Source organism: Varanus komodoensis, unplaced genomic scaffold (genome assembly GCF_004798865.1).
Source record: "Varanus komodoensis strain SLA01 unplaced genomic scaffold, ASM479886v1 scaffold29_1, whole genome shotgun sequence".
In the NCBI taxonomy this organism is placed as follows: Eukaryota; Metazoa; Chordata; class Lepidosauria; order Squamata; family Varanidae; genus Varanus; species Varanus komodoensis.
Window position 1 is genome coordinate 12,465,200 of NW_025335759.1, and position 17,291 is coordinate 12,482,490.

The 17,291-nt window shown below is 57.1% G+C and overlaps 1 protein-coding gene across 3 annotated transcripts; it reads left to right on the forward strand.

Annotated features, from left to right (window-relative positions):
- Positions 1–539: 539 nt before the first annotated feature.
- Positions 540–13,619, forward strand: FBXO46 (F-box protein 46). 3 transcript variants are annotated; one of them, XM_044435204.1, is made up of 2 exons: positions 540–604; positions 8,647–13,619. In XM_044435204.1, the coding sequence occupies exon 2, from the start codon at positions 8,740–8,742 to the stop codon at positions 10,744–10,746; it is 2,007 nt and encodes a 668-aa protein (XP_044291139.1). In that variant the 5' UTR covers positions 540–604; positions 8,647–8,739; the 3' UTR covers positions 10,747–13,619. The 3 variants fall into 3 exon arrangements, with proteins under 3 accessions (XP_044291139.1, XP_044291140.1, XP_044291141.1); XM_044435205.1 differs by lacking the exon at positions 540–604 and adding an exon at positions 4,491–4,727; XM_044435206.1 differs by lacking the exon at positions 540–604 and adding an exon at positions 7,595–7,650.
- Positions 13,620–17,291: the final 3,672 nt, after the last annotated feature.

Below are 17,291 nucleotides of genomic sequence, written 5' to 3' on the forward strand. Positions count from 1 at the left end.
TCCTGCGCTTTGCCCGCCTCTCTGCAGAGGCGTTGCTGCGGGTCGCGGTCAGGTGCACGTGGGGCTTGGCTTGGGGTTTGCAACTCCTTGGTCCCTGTTCAGCTGCAGGGCCTTACTGTGTTGGGAAAGCTGCAGAGAAGGGTGTCTAAAATGGTCAGAGAGGTGTCGGGAGACTCGTTGTACTGGGCAGTCAGTTTGCCGCCAGGCGAACCTGGATGCTGGCTCGGATGGCCGCTCCGTCGAGCCCCGCGGGGCCTTTCTTAGGTTCCTGTAACCCGTCCCGACAAAACAACTTTGCTGCATCACGTGTGCTCTTCACATGCCCAGAGGCACCTACAAGCCTTAACTCCCCCTCCCCTCAACGTGGCCTCCCAGGGAGGCTTCGCCGGGCGAGGAAAGCGCCGCCCCCTCCCCGCGCGGTCGGATCAAGACTACAGCTCCCGGAAGCCTTTGCGGGCGCGGGATGAAGCGCGGGCGGGGGGGTCGCGAGGCTGGTCCGGAACTGGAGGCTGGAGAGGTTGGCGCATGCGCGGCGCCAACCCGGAAGTCGGAGGAGTTGCTGCTGGCCCACCTGGGAGAACGCTGGAGTCGTTCGCCCGTCCAGGTGTGTAAGCCGGGGGTGGGGGGCAGGATCCATGCAGGGCACGGACTGGGGTGCAGGGGGAGAGGATCAGCCCGTGTTGGAAGAGGTGGGGAGTGCAGGTAACGGTGGTGCAGTTGCTGTGTAGGGGAGGGTTGCCAGCTTCTTTTCCTAGCCGTGCTCCTGTGCTTGAGACAGCAAGCTGATGTACGGGAATTGGAGCAGGGGAGAGAAGGGTACGGGGCGGAATCTTCCCCTGCTGAAATTCTGCGTGCTCTGCTACGGAAGGCACAGGAGCGGCGGCTCTGTAAAGAAAAGGTGACGCCCCCCCCCCGGGCTGAGGGGGGAAGAGGGGCCGCCCCTCCTTCAGCTCAGCCAGGGCAGATCTGAGCGCTCGCTGTGCCAGGCTTAGGAATAGATTTCTCTGCCTGGGCTGGGGCGTTTGCAGTTGTTTTTGGTGCTCCAAGAAGGATTATTTTGGGGGGGGGCGCGGGGGGCTGACGAGGTCTTCTGCATGGAAAGACCTCCTCAGAGCAGGAGGCAGAGAGACTCGGAGAAGGCTTTATGCTCGCCGTTACTCAAGAGCTGTGACACATTGGTGCAGGGATTGGCAAGCTTACAGTCCAGTGGTTACTTTTGTTGCCAAGGGGGATGCCGTGGCCAGAAGGAAGGAAATGCGGATCAAAAGCACCCCTCCCCTCCACCAAACTAACCCTCTCCTTAAGGCAGCGTGCATCTGTTAACGTGGAGCCCAGTTTATGCTAGAATACACGCGTGACTCTTAAAGTGCCAAAAGAGTCATTAAGCATCAGGAAAGCTGGGGAGGCTGCGTGCAGGGGGAGGGTCCCTCGGGGGCCCTGCTCAGGACCCTGAACAGCTCTGACTGCCCCAACTCCTGTCCTCATCAAGCGGCCAGAGAGTCATGGGAAAAGGTGTATAATCAACGCCTGTGATTCTTGCTGTCCTCTTTGGGGAGGGGAGGCATGCTGGCCCAGCACCCTAAATTTAAAAAAAAACCTGTTTGCCCCCCAGAATATGTATTCCTTTACTGAATATGCTGCTCTTTACCATTTGAGGTGCAATATTACAGTGCAGAATGCAGCTCTTTGAATCCAGCAGTAAAAGCAGTGAAATATTGCACATCATCGCCGTGCTTCCCCTGAGCTGTCTGTAGAACCCCAGCCCCGTCTCTCTTCAAAGGGGCTAGAAGAGCTTATGGGGAAGATTGCCCCCCTAACCATCCACTGCATTAGCCTCTGGATCCCAGCTCCATCCCTGGCAGAGAAGATTTATGCAACACATGCTGTTCGCTTGCTCAGCGTTCATCAGCAATTGTCTCAAAAAGTGAAAACTCGCCTGACTTTGCTGAAGCTTTCCTACACCATTGCGAACGGCTGCGAGCACCCTAAAATGCAGCACAGTGAAAACACACATGAGTCAGGCAGGGTGACAATGCCCAGGAGCGCTCAGTTCCAAAGGCCACGTAATGTACACCTTGGCTTGCGCAATCCACAACAGTTTTTGCGGCCTTTAAGCTTTCCCTACTCCCATTCCAAATGTTTTGCGTTGGTGAGTTACACCGGTTAATTACATGTTTGAGGACGAACTGCTTGATGGCTGGGTGTCGTTTTGAGCATTGCGCTCGGCAAGGAGCCAACAGTGGCAAGTCGCTTCCAGCTGAGCAACAGTTAGCCTGTCGGCCCTTCCCGGGGTCTCCGGATGCCTGTGCCACAAGTAATGGCTGCAGTCTTGGACTTTCTCAGCCCCAGTGAACCCCATGGAGCTTCCTTCCTGAGCAGACATGTCTAGGATTGTGCTGTGAGTGAGCAGGCTGAGAATCCCTCCCTGGTTTTTAAAGCTTACCTTGGCTGCAGGCACATTAAGGGCACGGCCCTGGGATGGGGTGCTGCAAATTTCTTCTGCCCAGAATTGCACCTTAAGTGGGCTTACCTGGCCACTCTCTCGGCCTCCCCCTCCTTTTGCAGTGTGGAGATAATGAGCCCACCTTACAGGGCTGATGAAAAGGGTACTGCAGTATGGTATATGGAGCACTGCTCAGAGCTTTGTAAATCACGGTGTGGTTGTTTCTTGCTGTATTTTTGTAGGGGACCACCCCCATTTCTGTTTTTGTCTGGAAGAGTCATTTTTAAAAAGAGAGGGGTGAGAAACGAAAATTGCACGATTTACCTTTGGAACTCACTGTCGTGGGGATGTGGTTTAGGCTGAGAGTATATTCTGTTAAGAATGGGCTAAAAGCATCAGACACTCCAGTAAAGAGAGATGCGGTCTTGACCCATCCAGCCTTTTTGCGCAAACTTTGAGGGTCATGTTGCCCCATTGTAAACCTAAACAAATGAACCAGGAAGCAGCACATTTGAAGGTTCTTGTTGGAGAAAGCTTGTTAAAGGCCTCACCTTCTAACAGTCCTCCCATCTGCGGGTAGGGTCACTCACCCACCCTTCCAGTGAAAAAGAATTATGCTTCTAGCTTGCGTGCCTTAGCATATGGCCCCATTTAATTTTCATTAATAAATCACCCTTTGTGAGGAACTGGGGAGCTGGCCCGGAAGGCAGCTTCTCTCGAGGAGTAACAACGTGTGGTTTCCAAACACTAAAAGGTATTGTTTTCCTTACTCTCCATTTCCTGTTTGACATTTTAAAAAAATCCATAAAGCTTTTAATCTTGTGCATACTACAGTCACTGTAATCATGAGAGCTAAAAAGAGTATAATGACCTGACTGGGTCTCTTCTCTAATTTTCTCCTTGTTTCCGATCCTTTGGATTTTTGCCAGATGTGCCCCCCCCCCCCCGCATGCACACTTCCATCCACAAAAAAAATGAACCGAAAAGCCTCCAAATCGTGCCCTAAGGGTTCACACACTGGCTTTTGCCCTGCTTCTAATCTAGGCATGTGCAAGTGTTTCTGTGTCACAGAAACGAATCGGACAGGTGGCCCATTGAGATGCTGAGCAGGCTAAGAGCATAACATTTATGTGTGATTCCCATGGAGGGCATGCTCCTTGTGTGAGGTGGCTGGGGAAGAGGCGCTCTCAACTGGAGATGCTCCCTTGCAGCCAAAGGGAACCGAAAGGGCAGCCGTGGGAAATGTGCTTGACCCATTCCGGTGCAGTGTGCAGGAAAGCTTTCTTGGTGCGGTGAACACGCCTGGATTTACAGCACGGATGCCACTGTGACATCTTCTGTTGCCTTTCTGAGCCCGGGCTCTGCAGAGGTTGTGCCGGCGGCAGCTGATAAGTGAAGCGAAGTCAACTATCTGGTGGGCACCAGGTTGGGGGAAAACGGTCTATCCTGACTGGCTGCCCCGGCTTAGCTCTCCAGGGTTTCCGGGCAGGGGGCTTTTCCGGAGATGTGGGGGTTGAACCAGGTACCTCTTGCAGGCCCAGCGGGTTCTGCACTGCTGAGCTGGGCCCTTCCTGTGGCTTTGGAAGAACACTGTTCAGCGGCAGCTGCATGCAACGTGAACGCGCCTGCCGTGTTTATACTCATGCTGGACCGTGAGAGCCACGTTCTTCGGCTTGGTTGTGGGGATACGCGCGTCGGGATACGTGGATCGGTGCTGGCCGCGTCCCGGCTCGTGCTCTTCGTTCTGCGTCGCCAGTGTGAATTGCCGCACGGTCCCTAACTGAGAGTGGGGATTTAAAAAAAAAAAAAAAAGCTGGGTAGGCTGAGACTCTGCTGCCATCCATATATGGGCATGCCCCAAACTCGGCTTTCTGATTGGCTGCCAGGCGCCATCCATATGTCTGTCAACAAATGGCTGAGCATTGCCGATGGTGTGTGTATATGTGGGGGGGGGGAGTTGCAGTCTGCAGGATTAAAGGCCACTATTGATTGCAAGGGGGGCATACGGGGGCCAGTGGAATGGGGCTGCTGGCCCTTTAAGAGATCAGGTAGCACGCATGCACACACACACTCACTAGGGGGGGCTTTGGCGACCAGGAAAATCCGCCCCCCCCCGGACTGATCCCTCCCCTTTTCTCCTTGTGTTTGCAAAAGGCCGCTGTGCAACCTGTGGATTTTTTCAAATTATTTTTGCAAAATGTGCGGGCCCCAGAGCAGGGATGTAGGTTTCAGTGGAGGCCCTGCGCTAGATCCACACCCCCTTCCCATGGTTTTGGGGTAGCAGGTAAGAACAGTGGGGGCCTGGAGGGACGCGAAGCGGATCGCTTCGCTGGGGCCGGGCGGGCGGGGGGCCGAGGCCTGGCGAGTCCGGGGCTCCGGGTTGACCGCCCTTCCTCCCCGCAGAGCGCTGCCTCGGGGGCGAAGGCGCGCACCGCTCGCCGGGGTGGCGTGCGCGGCGGCCGCGGATCCGGCCTCGGGGCGCTTCCACCGCCGGCGTCGCGGGCGCATGGCCTCCCCGTGCGCGGTGTTGTTGGGGAAGTGCTCACGCCCATCCTAAATGCTTGCGTAGCAGGACGGAGCCGCTTGCGGTGCAGCGAGCCTTTGGCCCCCACGTGAAAACTTCTGTTTAATGCGTCAGGGTCACATCAGAGAGCCAGAGCCAGGCGAGACGGGGGCATGTGCTCCAGCGCCCCGGCTCCCCGCTCGGCCTGTGTCTGTCCCACTTCGGAACGGGGGGTCTGTCCGGGAGCGCTGCAGCCGAGCAGAAATGCAGTGGGCAGATGGGGGTGTCCGCTGCTCCCACTTGTTGCCTTCGCAGCCTTCTTCTGTTGCATCGGCCACCCTCTCGATTAAGTGATAATTACATGTCCTTTTTAAAATATGTATCCCCCCACCCCCAAATCTGTCTGCAAGAGGCCATTATGGGGCCGCGATGGTGGAACTCGGGCTGAGGAGAGCATGTAATTCTTGGATATGTCGTGTGGCCAAGGGGCATAACCCCCGCCGTGCGCTTATTCTCAAAAAGAGCAGAGCAGTCGGCTGTGAGCGCCAGCCCGAACGATGTGCTTCGGAGTTCGGGGCCAGCGTTGGGTAGTCTGCACTCCGAAGGCATCTGGCAGGAGCGGGCCAGGCAGTGGGAACACCCTGGAAAGATGCACGGCCTGTGCTGAGAAACGCTTGGTGTATTTGCTTCTGGTGCCTGACATCTTTCCCTAGAGCTGCAGGTCAGTCCATGCCTCTGTGAGGCCCCAGTTGGAAGGGGTTCAGCTCTCCATGGGCAGTACCCATGTGCCCCATGAAAGAAGATCAGTTCCTTCACAGCCACCTGCAGGGCAGGTGAAGCCACAAGCTTTCTTCCTGGCATTTTAACCTGTGTCATTTTTGTATTCCAGACCTGAGCAGTTACAGGCCTAACACAGGTTGACCGCATGAGGACTAGAACCCCAATAATCATGCATAGCCAGTTCAGCTTCTGAAAAGCCCAGTCTAAATACATCATCTTCCAATCTAGGCCTAGCATCCTACAGATATAATTAAGAAGATAAATAAAATTTTGCCCTTGTCTTTGTAGCAGGAATGCAAATAATGCCACTAGAAAGCTTAAAAGGGATGGGGAGGTAATAGAGATGTTTGTACCAGACTGCCTGTTAGAAGCCACTGGCTGCATTTGACCCCAGCGGACTTCACACCAATCTCCACCCTCCTCTCAGGCCTATTTGCATGTGTAAAATACTTTATGGTTACAGGCATATACGCTGAGCACAGCTCATGCAGAAATGGTCTCACCTTTTGATGGCAGCTTTGCTAGTGGGCTGGCGATGGGGTGCAGTGGGGGTCATTATAACATGCGCTTGGGAACCGGCAAAGGGAAATAGGGTATACCCACCGCATCACTTCTGTATGCGTTTTCCTTTGTTTAATTAAGTGAACAAAGATGGAAAGAAAAGGTGGGCGCGCACACATGCAAGCTCATCTGACATAAGATGGAAAAGGTGTAAATGAATCTTTGTGCCTGGATCCTTGAATGGGGCAAAGATTGTGGGTGGAGGGTGGCCTGCGGAAGGAGGGTGGCCAGAGCAGGAAGGAAGGAAGGAAGGAAGGGCACTGAAAGCAAAAGAAAGCGCTCATGGAGGGTCTCCTTGCATGTTTGTTCCTCCAGGGGCTAGAAGTCTTCCCTCAGCAAATTTTTAGCAGAGTGTTGGCGATCTGTTTTAGAAGCCATCTTACTTGAAAGTTTGGGAAAATAACTTGATATTTGCTGCTAGAATGTAAATACCAGTATAATTTGGAGAGGCAGTTGGCGTACGTTACCTGTGTAATCCTTACAACAGCCCTTGCAGGTGGGCTAGTATTATTTCCTCTGTGCAATTGGAGAGCAGAGCTGAGACTGGGGCACTTTGTAACTGAGAGAAGAGTTGAAGCGACAGCTTTATGGTCCAAAGCTCTGCCTCTGTGACATTGTACTGCACTAGTCCTCATGGAGTAGCCACAGAACAGTGGAGCAGCCCGTCGAGGGTTCAGATCTTGCCTTAGCCATTTCACTGGTTGGCCACGTTCATCTCAATCCCAGTTTGCATGCCCAGGTCCCAACACGAGCGAGTCGCAACACGGCTGCACCAGAAACACGCTGGGTTGGTGCCTCTGCCAAGCTTCTCGGCCCCAAGCAGACCTTACAGGGCTGTCGTTGCACAGACTGCGATGGTGCTTGTGCGGTTCTTTGATCCCGCTGACGTGCTCTGAGCATCCGAGTCTGCGTTCTGCCACTGCCCTGCTCCAGAGGGTTCCCCACACGTGCGCCAGGAAGGGCCTCCTCTGCTCGTGCGCATCCAGCTTCCTCGGATGCCATGGCAGGAGAAAGGCAGGCATGAGGTGGGTGGAAGGGAGCTCTGGATCTTCCGGACTTCAGCTCCCAGGATTCCCAAGCACCGGCCCTGCTGGCTGGGCCTTCGCAGGGCTGGAAGCGCCAAACACCTGGAGAGCAATTTACTCTGGGCATTTGCAGTGTCTCTCCAGGGGGTTCTGAATCCCAGTAGCTTAGACATTGGAAGTAAAAACTTCTCCAAAACAATTACCTGCCATGGCTGACCTTGTGCTAATCACGGCTCTCTCCGCCTCCCATGTCCTTCGCCTGTCGAGTGGGATTGTCCGATGGCCTTCGAGCAGGACCTTGGACGCCCCAGCTGGGGTGGAGGGCTGTGTTTGCACAGGTGGGCTCACTGGGGAAGGGGCGTGCCGTTCGCCCACCACCCTCTCGCTGCCTTTTCATCTGGCTTGCCCCCTGCGACCCTGTCCGGCCTGAAAGCGGCCCATTCCTGGTGCCCCCACGGCTGCCCTGCCCAGCCAGTTTCGGGCTTGTAATTGGAGTCACTGTCTCGTCATGCATCCCTTTCCGTTGAGGGCGAGTGGAGTCAGATGGTGCAGAAGAGGCCGCACGGAATCTGCTCCGGCAGCCGCAGACTGAGCACAGCTGCGAGTCGCCCACAGCCGCTTGCACAGCAGGGTGGGAAAAGGGCGAAGAAGGTATGGCGACGGTGTGGGCAGACGGGGGGCTGCAGAGGACAGTCCTCCCCAAACCTGGGGCCTTCCAGGTAGGCTGGGCTGGCTGGGGCAGGCTGTGGGTTGTGGCCTGACACACTTAGAAGGCACCGGGTGTGGGGAAGGCTAGCCGAGGGACGTGGCTACGCCAGGTGCTGTGCTGAATGCCTTCGGACACTTTTTTCTGTGCGATAACCAGGAAGACCAGAGACTTGGCTTAATGTAAAAACAAAGCAGCACCCTTTTTGGTTCTCGTTCCACAAGGACGAAGGACTGACTTCGTTACATGCAGGAAGCAATTGAGCAATTGCCATTTCGAGTGAAAACTCTGTGTCATGTGACTGAGCTCTACAAGAGAGCAACGGAGGCTGGTAATATGCGGCGTTCCTTGCACCCTTTGTGCTCTTCCTAATTAGATCTCTCAGTTGCTAATTGGGTAAGGAATATCGCAGCTTCCTGTGATCTCGCAGTACACTGCTCACACGCTTTCCCACCATAGGGTCTAGGAACATGCATAGGATTATTCAAAATGGTTAAGCCTCCGGGGGAAGCAAAGTCCTACACCTAGTACTACATCCCTGCCTTTGTGTACAACCCGTGCGGCGCTTCTTGCACCCCGACACAATCACACTTCTGATGACTGTTCCTCTCTCCCCCCGTTCCGCCAGGTATCTCCCAGGCCCTGGGAGGACCCCGAGGACGCCCCGCCATGAGCTAGGGCGGAGGGGCCGCCTTCCCCGCGTCCTTGCCATGAGAGCGTGATGGATCAGAACACCTTCTCCCACATCCAGCTATGGTGCCCGCGGCCCTTCGGCACCTACTCGCAGAACAAGCAGCGCACCGCCGGCCAGGTGAGGAAGGCCTTTGGGGACTTCGCCTGCAAGGCCAAGGAGGAGGGGGCGGGCGGCGGCGAGGCCAGCTCGGAGAACACGCCGCCGGCCCCCCCGCCACCGCCCCCGGCCGCCCCCCCCAGTGCCGGCCCGGTGGAGGAGGGCCGGGTGCTGCTGGACACGTGGTACGTGATCAAGCCGGGCAACACCAAGGAGAAGATCGCCTTCTTCGTGGCGCACCAGTGCGGCGGGGGCGGCGGCGGCCGGGCCGGCACCATGAAGGTCAAAGGCAACTGGGACAGCGAGAGCTCCAAGGCCAAGCGGCGGCGGCGCTCCCACGACCCCGGCAAGGGCAAGGCCTGCCCGGGCAAGCGGAAGGATGGCGGTGGCCGGGAGGCCGAGGACGTGTGCCTGTGCCCCGAGTCCCACGCCGCTGACCCGGCCGGGGGCGACGCCTCCGACCTGCTCTCCGTGGCCGAGATGGTGGCCCTGGTGGAGCAGCGGACGGCGCTGGCGCTGCAGAGCTGCTCGCGGCCGGGCCCGCCGGCCGGGCCGCCGGCCCCCGTGGTGTTCGTGTCCGCGGAGCAAGAGCAGGCGGAGGGCGGGGAGAGGAAGGCGGCCCCCGCGGGGGGCGGCCCGGACTGCAGCCGGGTGGCCGAGGCCGTGGCCCACTTCGAGTCCCGGGAGCGGGGCGTCCTGCGGCAGAACGGCCTCTGCCGGGAGTCGCCCGAGTGCGTGGCCAACTCGCAGCACAGCCCCGGCGAGGTGCGCATCGCCTTCCGCATCTCCAGCAGCCGGGACCCCCGCTCGCCCCCCGAGGGCGGCTCCGGCGCCCGCCCCAACTGCATGTTCATGAGCTGCGGGGGGTCGCCCACGGGCGGCGCGGCCCGGACCAAAGACAAGATCACGTGCGACCTCTACCAGCTCATCAGCCCCTCCCGTGACACCCTCCCCACCAACGTGGACTTCCTGCTGGCAAGCGCCTCCCCCAGGGGGGCCGAGGGGTCCGGCCCCGAGGCCCCAGACGTGGAGATGACTTGCGGAGAGGGCCAGGGCGGCTCCGGCAAACTGGACGCCATCCCGGAAGGCGGCAGGGTGGGCGCGGAGAAGGTGGCGGGCCCCGCCCCCACGATGCCCCGGGACTGCGTCTCCGGCTTCCACGTGGACGTGGTGGTCACGGGCGTGGTGGACCAGTGCGTCTTCTTCGGCAAGGACAGCACCAAGAACATGAAGGAGGAGACGGTCTGCTTGACCGTGGGGTCCCCCACGCAGGAGGGGCTGTGCGCCTCCTGCGATGACCCCCCGCCGGGGCAGCTCTTCTTCCTGCACACCCAGATGCCCCGGCCGGAGGACAGCCAGGACACGGACAGCCCCTTCCTGGACCCCGCAAACGGCGGCGAGGGGGGCCTCGAGAGGACCGATGGGCCGGGGCTGGAGCCGGCGGCCTCGGACACCTCGCTCTGCCGCCTCTACCGCCACGTCTCCCACGACTTCCTGGAGATCCGCTTCAAGATCCAGCGCCTGCTGGAGCCCCGCCAGTACATGCTGCTGCTCCCGGACCACATCATGGTCAAGATCTTCGGCTACCTGCCCACCCGCTCACTGGCCGCCTTAAAGTGCTCCTGCCACTACTTCAAGTACATCATCGAGACCTTCGGGGTGCAGGCCACGGACTCCAGGTGGAACAGGGACCCCCTGTACCGCGACGACCCCTGCAAGCAGTGCAAGAAGCACTACGAGAAGGGGGACGTCTCGCTCTGCCGCTGGCACCCCAAGCCCTACCATCACGACCTGCCTTACGGACGCTCCTACTGGATGTGCTGCCGGCGCACGGACAAGGACACGCCCGGCTGCCGCGTGGGACTGCACGACAACAACTGGGTGCAGCCGTGCGACATGCTGCGCGAGAGGGCGGCCCGGAGGGAGGACGGGAGGTGAGGGGTGGGCCCCCGGGAGGGGGTCCCCGCAGGGACGCGCCCCTCTTCCCCCGCCCCCTTCCTCTCACCGCCTCTCTCGGGCCGCCTCCGGAGCAGGAGGGTGCGGTGTGTGCGTGTGTTTTACAAGGACTCCGTTGTGTTGAGGTTCTTTTCTTGTTTGGTTGGGTTTTTAAAAAAGAATTGCTTGATTGTGTTTGCCAGTTTGGGTTTGGTTTCTTTTCTCCCCCGGCCCCAGCCTCAAGCTACAGAAGGAGATTTAAGCGGGGGGAGCCCATGGATGGAGGGGGGGGGGAGAAAATATATGTACAAAGAGCCACAGGGTCCCTTGAATAAAATTCTCAGTGGCAGGCACCTCCCGGCTCTTGCCTTTTATGCAACTCGCCATGTTTGAAGGGGGTCATGCAGCATTTCTGGACTTGGGACCAGAAATTAGGCTGTGTGTTTTCGCAAGCATCCCCGACGCGGCCTCCTGCCATGAGGTGCAGAGCAAAGAGAGGAGGCGGATCTCTTGAAGGACCCCCCCCCCCTTTGAAAATCTCAACGGGGATGAGCTGATGCCACAGGCCTGGAGACGGAGGAAGAGGAGTTAAAACAATTCTGTGCTGGCCCGGGGCTTTTTTCAAACCGGCTTCATTCTCGAGGCTGCCGCCAGAGGCTTCCCTTTCGTGGCCAGTTGCAAATGTACAGAGCAGGCCTGTAGCTCCACTTTTCCCAGGCTGGGGGGACTTCAGCTCCCAGATGCTAGAGTCCAGCACGTAGGAGACCAGCAGGTTGAGCGAATGACCCTTTGCTTCTCGTCCCCTTCCCCCTCCACAGGGCAGGTGGACCCCCATCTGAGCCCCCTTCCTGAATGTCGTCCCCACCTCTTCATCGTGGCTGCATGCGGCTCCTTTCCTCCAGCTTTCCCACACTGCTCCACCGCCTGAGTTCGGCTGCCCTCCCTGATCCCACGGTCTCGCATATGAAATCCCCCTTTGACTGCCTTGCTTTTTCGTCCCTGTGTCTTTTCCCAGGTCTGTACTCTGCTTCTGGGTCACACCTGATAACGTGTCAGGGCCCTGGGAAGGCCACTGCGGCCTCTGCCCAAGGGCGATGAAGCCGGACCTCTGTGGTCCCTGCAAACTTTACCTAACCGACAAACGTGGGGATGGGGGCAAGGGGGAGAGTGGCTTTAAGAGCTCACCTTTGCAGCACGGGGATGCTTTTCAGTCCCAGAGACCTGCTTGTGAGCTGCAGAAACAAAAATGAAAGGCAGTTGTCTCAGCGATACTCAGGACTTTAACTGAAACTTCCAGAGCGAGAATTACTGGCTCTTGAGCATATCCGGTCAGGAGACAGTTTAACGGTATCTCGTTGGCTGTCCTCTCGCAACCCCCCCACTGAGGGGGTACCTCATCTGGTTGCCACCTCACCGCATCCAGTTGCCTTGCGGGTGGCTCCCGTCACCAGCAGCTTGCTTTGCCGAGCTGTCTAACCTAGTGGTTAGAGCAGGGAGGCAGGCAGCCCAGGTCAAACAGCTGCGATGTTTAGCTTGAGAAGGGAGTGCCTATCGAATAGCTTCCTCGCAAGGCGTTTTGCTGCCTGGACTCGCAGCTGGCTCCTCGCTCCTTGTTTTCATGTGCACGGCTTGTCCTTGGGCCATGAACTCCTCGGTCGTAAGGGTTCCAGGTGCACGGAGGGGCGTGCGGGGTGGGGAAAACATTCCAGCGGCTGGGCAGCTTCCCCCCAGCCAAAGGGCTCGTGCCCAAGCCGTGCCTGCGTTGCGCCACCTCACCTCGTCCCCGGCCGTCCCCGGCTGCCATTTTAATTTGGGGCAGCCAGCTGTTGGCTCTTGGTCTGAGGCGGGGGCCAGGAGAGGCACACGAGATGTCGTGGTACCCAGTTTTGCTCTTCCCTGGGTATTTTTGAAAGAATGGCTCCCTTTTTAGACATCTCTCCTCCTCTGTCTCAATCCAGGAGGACCCACTGCTGTGTGTGAGATTTGACTACTGCTGGGTTTATTGTGCCCCCCACATGAGGCCCAGAATGAGAGGTTATCTTTGTGAGCTACGTGGGGGGGGGGATCCCTGATGGTCAAGCCCCTGCCTGACCCACAACCCTTCTCCCCCAACACTGAGAGCAGAACCTTTGCTTAGCTCAGCCTTTCTCCAGCCTGGCACCCTCCGGACATACAGGGACTACAACTCCCATTACCATCCCCAGACTGCAACGGATGATGGGACTTTCGGTACCGGCGCGTCCAGAGGATGCTTGGCTGGTTGTGTGGGCAAGCGGAGGACAGGATAGGAGGTTCTGCTCTGCTCCCCACTCTGAAAAGGGATGGGGCCACTTTGGTCCCACCCGGTCCTTCCGCTAAGGCCTCGGCTGGCTTCCCTCTCCTCTCCTCTCCTCTCCTCTCCTCTCCGTCCGAAGCGGCGCAGCTCCTGTGCCTTTCACAGGGAAAAGATGGCCAGAACCATATCCAGAGAAGATGCTTGGGGTCCTGCTGGGCCTTCGCAGCATCCTTTCGCTTCCCCGGGCTGCATCCTTGCCTTCTCAGCGGGCAGCCCTGGGGTGCCTTCTCTGCAGGGCTGCCTTTGAGAGCCATCGGACCAACTCCCCCCTTGCCCCACCCCTGGGTGGGGTGGGGGCTTCAGGGGTCGTTCCCTGCCACATCCCTCGTGCACAGGATCCCCCCCGCCTGACTGGAGCGTTTGCAGCCCGCGCGAGCACCTCACGCTTTCTCGGAGTCGGCCCACCCGTGTCACTGGTGGCAACGTGGAATGCCCCCCCTCGCCCCGCCCTGTACACTATTTATATGTCTCTGTATATGTGTGGCATTTTCCAATGAACTGTTGAGTGGAGAAAAATAATAAAACGGCAGGAAAAATGCAATTTCCAAGGGCAGTTTTGTGCTTGTGTTGCTCACTAACCGCGGGATTGTGCTATTTAGTCTGCCTGGGGGGTTCAAAGCTGCAAAGGCTGAGGGGACTGGCCCCCTAAGCCAGGGGGCAGAACCTCCTTCCCCCGAGGGCCAAATTCCATTCTGGAGACCCCCGCGGGAGCTGCATTCCTGCAGTGGACAGAGCCACATGAAATGAGCCAAGAATACAGAAACCCACCCAGCACAGTTTTGCTTGCAGCCATGACTGTCGGTACCTAAACCTTCCGGAGGGGGACAGTTCAGCCCCACAGAATGGGGGAAATGCTTCAGCAAAGCAGGGAAAACGGCAGATGGTCAATGGCTGGGGAAAGGGGTGGGGGGCTTTGAAGTGTTGAATTTTGCCCTGGGTTCTCCCACCCTCTGCTTCCTACGTTGGGATTAACAGGGCAGGATTAAGGAGAATAATGTAGGCTGCTTTTGCTTTGTTAAATGCCAGGCAGTGATGAATCTGGATGCAGACTGCGTTTCTCAGATACAACCAGCAGGGGTGAGTAAAAAGACTGGAGTCTACAGGTAGATTGCAGATTTTTTCCCAATGATCGCAATGATTTGCAGCAGATCACCAAGTGTTTCTGGCCCTTGATTCTCAAAGAATAACAGAAAGTTTCCACATCTGAATCAGACGGCTAAAATAATGAGTCAAGTTGCGTCTCACAGAGCCTCAGTATACCCCAACTGTAAAATGGGTCTTCATGCTTGAGAATATAGACCCAATTTACCATTGCTTCAAAATTGCAAGCAACAGACAGCTTTCAAGCAATTCCAGGTTTGAGGTTTTTTGGGTATTATTTTATGTTATTTATTTTGACAATGTGTTTCTAGTCCTTACTGCTTCAGAGATGGTGCTTGACATTGTGCAGGAGACAAGCCGAGATCTGAGGAGCCGGAAAGGGTACTACATGAACAATGCAACTTTTGTAAAAACATCAGTAGCATCCTTGAAAGATGTGGCAACGACTATCAGCATTTCGGTCTGTGTGGAAGCGGAACTCTTTTGCTTTCCTTCTCAGCTGCAATTTAGGGAAAAGCCCATTTCCAAAACTAAACTTTGCTCCAGGGAGACGTTCCCCTCCGCCTCCGTCTGCTCCACACACACACAAAGAGTTAAATTCCTGCCATAGCTATGATCCTCATAATCCTCCTCCCCAATTAAGGCTACTGGCCTTCCTAGACATCAGCACTTGAAATGCAAGATGCATCTGCTTTCATCTTTCCTTCGGCCCTTCTTGTTTTGGCAGGAGCTGCCTCTCCCCATGACAAAGAACTAGGATGGACAGCCCAGAACATGCAGCCTTTGTGCCGTTGCTCAGCTTGGGAACAGAACTGGATTCATGGGTTTGCAGCGCACGGTCACCCGCGCACCGTGCCGGCAATCGCTCGGTTCTGCCGCAGCGGCCCTTGGCCAGCGTGCCTCAAGCTGCCCACTGAGACAGCCGCCGATCGCATCCCAGCGGCCGCCACCTCGCCCCCGCTGGAGCAGAAGGCTGCATTTTTACATAACCACAATTATGCGTTGTGATGATCTCTGTCGTGGTGGCAGCAGCCCAGCCAATGCGCCAGAAAGCCGCCTGCTCGGGCCTCGGGAGCAGAACATGTGCCGAAGTGCTGCCTCCTGGGATCAGCTAAAAATACCGCCCCCACCACCTCTTCGGCTTCTGGCCCACCCAGATTTGCATTGAGACGGGGAGATTTTGCAGTTGTGAAGACCACAAACCCCAGCATCCCCAGCCCCACCTTTTATTTATGGAAGGGTAGCTGCTCATGGGTGAGAGGTCTGGCTGAAATTACATTTCTAGCCCACCAGGCAACTCATGGGGATGTGCCTGCTCCCCACCTTTTTATCCTCTGAAAAATCTTATGAGGTGATTAGGATGAGATTGAGCAGAACAAGATGATCCTGAGGTGCTTCCTGGTGAAGGAAGGCATTCGGGGAGAATCATCACAGCCCATATCTGAAGCTCTAACCACTACACTATGCTGCCCTAGCACTCTAATCTGTGTGGGCCGGTTTATTTCAGGCACTTCTGTTCTACCTCCCAGAGCAAAGGCATAACTTGTACACCAAATGTTTGAGACGCAGCTGCACATGGGAATGTATTCCACCAGCACTCCATGCATCTGGGGTGTGTTGGCTCATACGCACGCGCACACACACACCCACACACACACCCTGCTGCTTGGCACAAAGTGCACACTGAGGACAGGAAAGGTGTAAATAAAGAGGCCATCAAAACTTTGCACGTTCTCTGAAAGAAGGCGGCACACGGTGGGCGCATTCAGACAGACCCCTCTCCCTGCTATTCAGCTTGCATTCAGACCTGCCTTCCTTGGCTGGAGGGCCTCCAAATCGGTTGTACTACAACTCCCAGCATGCTGGTTGGGGAATGTTGGGAATTACAGTCCAACACATCTATGGGCACCCGGTTGGGGCAGATCCCAAACTTGGGAACTCGCACCTTCTGTGATTCACACCCCTTCCGGGTTTTGATTTCAAAACTGCTGGGGATGTGAGCTCACGACAGTTTCATAAATGAGAGCAGTAAACATTTTGGATGGTTAGTGCACCATCTTCGGCTATCCTGTGTGGAACATGTGCTTAAATTTTAAACAAAAGTTTAAAAGCTGGATTATGTGCAATATAATACAGCATTTGGGGCTTAGCGCAAGCATCTTCCTCTGGCTGGAGAGAAACACGAAAGCATCGTCTCTGTTCTGACCCCAATGATGAGAATCCAGCATTGCTATTCGGCCCGATTCTGCCCTCTCACCCCAGAGTCTCCCAAATGCCTTGCTTGCCCGTGGCCCCTCTCAGGTCGGCAGGAACCGGCGCAGAGAGTCTGGAAAGCTGACCCAGTCGGTTTCTGAGGGCTGCCCTTGCTGAGGCCAGAGGTCTGACCAGATTTTGCTGCAGAGAGACGGCTCTGTCAGTTTTAGGGTATCGCTGGCAGGTACTGGCACAGAATCGCCCCGGACACGGACCCCAGTGGTGTGGCTGCTCTCACAGCAGTGCCCGGCAGGACAGGGCACCGGGCCTCTCCAAAAAGAGCCCGTGGAACTGCTGCTGGTGGTCTGGTACCGACGACGAAGCCTCGTTCTGTTCGCCTGCGCCGGAACGGAGCTGAAGCCGAGCAGCTGTGCACCCAGAGCTTGTCCCGGGGGCCGCGGTGTGGACGGAATTGTGGGCTAGGACGCCCCCACCGGTCCAGCCTACCCTCCCGCCCCTCTGGCTCCAGCCTTGCACGCATCCATGGCCGAAAGCGGAAGCGTGGCTGCGCTCCCTGCAACTTCAAATCCAGCAGGCTTGTGTTTCTGGGGAGCATGGGCCGCAAGGCGCTGGTGCCTTCTTGTCCTGCCTGTGCTGGCGGGCCAACAGAAGGGGCTGATCCCGGGCTCTTCTGCTGCTCTCGCTTTCCGGCCCACGTGTACTATTCGCCTTCACACGTCTGACGGGGGCGCTAGTCCGCGATACTCTGCACGCGCCGCAAGGCGAGCTGATGTGTCCTTAACATCTTCCTCCTCCTCCTCCTCTTCCGTTGCTTTGGAGGCGCTGCGTGTCCTTAACGAGGAAAGGGGCGGGCCAGCCGACGGCCCCGCCCCTCGCCTTTCGATAGGCTCGGGGCGGG

What these genes read in the sequence shown, in the direction of transcription:
- FBXO46 (XM_044435204.1), top strand. Translation starts at nt 8,740, where the DNA reads ATGGATCAGAACACCTTCTCCCACATCCAGCTATGGTGCCCGCGGCCC.